Source organism: Sciurus carolinensis, chromosome 5 (genome assembly GCF_902686445.1).
Source record: "Sciurus carolinensis chromosome 5, mSciCar1.2, whole genome shotgun sequence".
NCBI classification, from domain to species: domain Eukaryota; kingdom Metazoa; phylum Chordata; class Mammalia; order Rodentia; family Sciuridae; genus Sciurus; species Sciurus carolinensis.
Genome location: NC_062217.1, coordinates 89,947,061 through 89,952,792, shown reverse-complemented (window position 1 = coordinate 89,952,792; position 5,732 = coordinate 89,947,061). Strand labels below are relative to the sequence as shown.

At 36.0% G+C, this 5,732-nt stretch overlaps 1 protein-coding gene across 1 annotated transcript; it reads left to right on the top strand.

Moving 5' to 3' along the window:
• Positions 1–2,455: 2,455 nt before the first annotated feature.
• LOC124985642 (zinc finger protein 37A-like) lies at positions 2,456–4,448 on the top strand. The gene is given in 3 exon segments (XM_047554333.1): positions 2,456–2,466; positions 3,224–3,554; positions 3,677–4,448. Coding segments are annotated over 3 exon segments (1,098 nt in total). The 3' UTR covers positions 4,433–4,448.
• The last annotated feature ends 1,284 nt before the right edge of the window (positions 4,449–5,732 follow it).

Genomic DNA, 5,732 nt, shown 5'->3' with positions numbered 1-5,732 from the left:
CTGGTGGGGAGAAATCCACATATCTGGTGTCAGGAGTGATCTGTGTTGTAAATGTACTGTAAGAGAAACTGATAATACCCTGTTTTATTCAGACACACAGTCTAATTTTAGCTGTTCTTGTCATTGTATTGTGTATCTCTTTAAGTTTCAATTTCCATTTCTTTGATGATTAATGATGTTGAACACCTTTTCATGTTTATTGGCTTGTTGGATAGTCCTTTTGTTCACATCTTTTACCCATTTTATTTTACTAGTTCATCAGTATTGTTGATTTATAGAAGTTTTTAAATATGTTATGGATATGAATCTTTTGTCAGATGGTGTACTGAAAATATCTTTTCTCAATTTATGTTTTGTCCAATCACTTTTTAAATGATGTCATTTGATGAACAGAAATGTATTAAAAGATCATCTTTTTTCCATTGTTTATGGTTTTATCTCTTGTTTTTCAGGTGACGATATATATGTGGCTATTTTTCTGGGATTTCTGTTCTGTTTCATTGGCTAATTTGCCCATCTTTATGACAATAACATAATATATTATTATTATATTTTAGTTTAATAGTTTTACATCATGATTTATATAGCCTTCTAGCTTTGTATGTTTTTGTTTTAAGACTGACTATTCTATAGCATGAATACAGAATGTTTTCAAGATCATCTTTAAACTACAAAATATTTTAAAGTAATACCTATGTTTAGGATAATACTATAGTGCTATAAGTCCTTTGCATTTTCATATAAATTTCAGAATTAGCCTATTAGTTTCCTCAAATACACACACAAATACACACACACACACACGTACACACCCTGCACACCTTCTAGAACTTTCTCTGAAATCTCATTGATCATTGTGGGGAGGGTTGATATTTTAACAATCTTGAGTTTTTTAATCCATGAACATATTTTTTAATCTTTACTTGGGTCTTTTAAAATTTCTCTTTGGTTCTGTAATTGTCAGTTTACAGGCTTTGCTTGTGTTTTACTAAGTATATTTCTGTGTATAGCAGTTACTATAGTTTGCAGTTGTGTTAAGCAACCTGGGTGGCAGTTTGGGAGAGCAACAAGGGCATTGCCCTCCTGGGAGGAGGGCGCCAAGAGCCATTCTAAAGATAATCAATGACCCCTTTCCACATACTGGTTTTAAAGATTCACTCTCCTAATGCCAGTTTTTTTGCTTTCTCTCCATTGTTAACAAGTCTGTCAGTCTCTTCAGTACCTTCTTGTTTTCTACTCATTCTCTTCTCTCATCTAGACCTTTCATCTGGAAAGGTTGGGTAGAAGAGACAAAAAACTCTTAATGGAAAAACATTTAATTTATTTTTTAAAATTTTACAGGCTGCATTTTGATTCATTGTACACAAATGGGGTACATCATTTTGTTTCTATGGTTGTACACGATGTATATTCATACCATTCGTGTAATCATACATGTATGTAGGGTAATGATGTCTATCTCAATCCACCATTTTTCATACCCCTCTTCCTCTCATTTCCTTCTGCATAAAGTTCCTCTATTCTTCTCTCACTCCCCACCCCTCCCACCCCCATTATATATCATCCTCCACTTATCAGGGAAAACATTCAGCCTTTCGTTTTCTGGGATTGGCTTATTTCACTTAGCATGATATTCTCCAATTCCATTCATTTATCTGCAAATGCCATAATATTATTATTCTTTATGGCTGAATAATATTCCATTGTGTATATATACCATAGTTTCTTTATCCATTCATCTGTTGAAGGGCATTTAGGTTGGTTCCACAATCTAGCTATTGTGAATTGACCTGCTATAAACATCGATGTGGCTGTGTTATTGTAGTATGCTAATTTTAAGTCCTTTGGGGGAAAACATTTTTATGCAAATTAAACAGAATTAACTTTGAATCTTTTGACCAAGCTCTGCCTGATATTGCTGTTAGAATGAGACACATCATACCAAAGAGATGATCAGAGTGAGAGCTTGAGTTGAGTTTTCAAAATAGGCCTGTATGACCCTTCCCTAACCTCCACATACTGTTTGATCTTATAATCCTCAATAAGTAGTCAAGAGACCAACCCTTTTCAAAGACAGTTGCATTTAATAATCACATTGCTTTTCTAAGGTATGTGTATCAAGAAAAAAGGTGAGGAAAGTAGTACCACATTCATACTTGTTAGGGTCAAGAGTATGACCATATCATCAGTTACCTTGATGAGTCCTGTTTCCTCAGATGTTGAAGTATAACATCAGAGAAGCATACCAAGGTATGTGTAGAGTAGAAAGTAAGAAGATTTATTAAAGAATAGTAAAACAGACTTCTCTTGGGTGGAAGAAGGGGACCCAAAGGTGGAATCCATAGAATGAGTGAGTCTTGTCCTTTTTAAACATCTAAAATTTCCTTTGTTCTCTTGCATTCTTCTCCCTTGTTCATTTCCCCCATCCTGTACAGTGACTGGGAGAGTTAGTGAAATGGGCAGGGGGTGAGCAGGTGGGCTGGAAGGGCCAAAGTGGAGTGTTAGGTGGGAAGGCAGTGGTAGACCAGAGGGCACTGGTTAGTAGCTCTCTGTCTGCTCAGGAGTTGCTTCATTAACAATCTTTTGAGAGGGTTGGTATCCATGGGCTCTGGAGACTGAACATTCCAATCTCCCAGGAGTGGTTTCACAAATTCCTGGATCCAAACTTCCCCCCATTTTATCAATTGGGCCTGATTACCTATTCTACACTAACTGCCTGTCTTTAATTCTGATTTCAGTGAGATAATTCTTAAGAGGTGTTGAATTTCAGATTTGATTCATTTTTGCAGAAATGAATAGACCTTGCTCCCACTGTTTGGCCTTACCCTACCTGCACTTTCCACAGGAATCATAAGCCAAGAATACATTTAATATCTGTAATCTGGGTTGTGTGGGCTCTTGCACCTAAATCAACCCTTCCCATGGCTGTGAATAACCAAGTAAGTTCAACATCCCGGTGGTTCCAAAGTTCACAGTGCCACAGGGGTCTTTTGACAGTGTGAAACAGAGATATATGTTATAGCAATGCAGCCCACATTTGGGTTAAAATGAATTATACAGTTTTTTTTTTTTTTTTTTTTTTTAGTAATGAAGTGAGAAGTGGTAGGGAGATTTGGGTAGGCAACTTTTTCAATACATTGTTAGGCTGTAAGCAAATAGAATGAAAAAATAGTATAAGAATAAGATTGTGGATGAGAATGAGCAATTTATGAGGGACAAAAAGTTGGACTTATCACGAATGTGGAGAATATTTCCTTGAGGAATCCATTCTCTTTGAACATCAGAGTGCTTACCCTTTTAGCCAGAAGTCAAACCTCACTTCAATTCAGAGAACTCACTCAACTGACAGTAAAATTGAATAAAATAAATATGGGACCTCTTTCAGTGAAAAGTTAGTTCTTGGTGTAAAACAGAAAGCACACACAGGAAAACAATCCTATGAAAGTCATGAATGTGGAAATATCTTCGACCAGAAGTCAGTCCACACAAAGCATCAGAGAATACACATAGGAGGGATATTCTATGAATATCATGAATGTGGAAAAACTTTCTTCAAGAATTTTAATCTCAGGCTGGGGATATAGCTCAGTTGGTAGAGTGCTTGCCTTGCAAGCACAAGGCCCTGGGTTCAATCCCCAGCACCACAAAAAAAAAAAAAAAAAAAAAAAAAAAAAAAAAGAATTCTAATCTCATTAAGCATCAGAGAATTCACACAGGAGAGAAACCTCATGGATGTCACCAGTGTTTGAAATCCTTTAGTGAAAAATCAACCCTCACTCAACATCGGAAGATACACATAGGGGAGAAACCATATGAATGTCATGAATGTAGGAAAGCATTCTCATTTAAGTTAGTCCTTACTGTACATCAGAAAACACACACAGGAAAGAAGCCCTATGAATGCTATGAATGTGGGAAAACATTTCTCAGAAAATCAGATCTCATTAAACATAAAAGAACTCACACAGGGGGAAAACCTTATGAATGTAATGAATGTGGGAAATCCTCTGAGAAGTCAACCCTCATTATACATTTAAGAACTAACACAGGTGAGAAACCCCATAAATGTATTGAATATGAAATTTTGTTCTGCTTCTATTTGGGTTTCATAGAACATCAGAGAAGAAACTCAGGGGAGAAAACTTTTGAATGTAATGAATGTGGGAAAACGTTCCATCAGAAGTCAGCCCTAATTGTTCACCAAAGAGCTCATATAAGACAAAAACCCTATGAATGTAATGAATGTGGAAAATCATTCTGTGTGAAGTTGAAACTCATTGCACATGATAGAACACATACAGGGGAGAAACTCTATGAATGTAGTGTTTGTGAGAAGTCATTCTATGTGAAGTCAAAACTCATTGTACATCAAAGAACACATTTTATAAGAAAACCTGTAATTATAATAAATGAGGGAAATCACTCTGGGTGAAGCCAAAACCTTGTAGATCAGAACACAAAGGGTCAGGAAAAAAAATCTATTAATATAATGGATATTGAGAACACCTTTGGCCTAACATCCTCATAATATAGAAGTAAGTTTACAGAAGAAAAGAAATTAATGAAAGACATTGACTATAAGAAAATTTGTGCTGGAATTTGGACCATGAATTATATCAATAATCCCAGAGTGGATAAAACCTATTGGTGAATAAATATAGTGAATCTTTTGCTGATACAGTAAATATCTTGCTAAACATGAGTAGATTCATACGGTAGAAACCTCAGTTAGCAATCCTATGGTAGAGAAGACTTCACTCCCACCCAAGCAAGATAAAATGTGTAAACTAAGAAAGCATTTACTTTGAGATGACATTTTATTGGAACTGTGTACTAGGAAGCAGCTTCACTATGAACATTGTGTAGTGGACACAAAATATTTTTAACTGTATTAAATGTGTGGAAGCTTTAAAATTTTATTTATTCATCAGAGATTTTGAAGTGGAGGGTCTCTAGCAATTGGGAAAATGTGGAGAATTTTTCACTTAATAATAGCATTAATTTGTTAAGATACAATTTGACCCATTGCTGAGACTGCTGTTCCCTCTTTTTGAAGATACGTGTGAAAACGTTACCACCCCAGAGACTGTTTTTACAAGCAAATCAAAGATTTATTGCTCAGAAATATGCAAAACAAGAGAAGACTTTTAAAAAGGGGACCCACTAGCAAGAGAGCTTTTTGATGCCCTTGGGAAGAGGAAAAAGATCTTAGCTCTGGTGGCATACAAAGGACCAAAGGACAAATACCTGGCAGCAGGATTTTTTTAAAAATACTAATTCTGGGGCAGACTCATTTTGGGTAACTCCTCCTGGAATGGTGGATCAAAAGGCAAGGAGGGTTGCTTGCCTGCAGCTTATTAGGTGTAGCAGAAGTGTGACTGGAGTGTTGCTGGTTTTGCCCTGGCCTGTTTAACAGTTTTTCAAGGATATTCTGCTGTGAGTGACTTACTGTACCCAATGCTGTTTCTTTACATGCTTCATATGTGACATAACAATTTTTTAGTTAATATTTATATGTAGATATAAAACTTATATATGGAGCTTTTAAAAAGGACAAATAGATTCTGCTACTGAGGTAGTTTTCAGCTGACCAATGCACCCACTGAAAAGAACTAGGTAGACAGATCACAAATCAGTTTGCAGCTGATGTAGAAGGAAAGAGGACTAGTGTGGTAAACAAGGACTAGTGGGATGATCACAGTGATTGGGCAAAATGCAATTGTTTTCCCTGG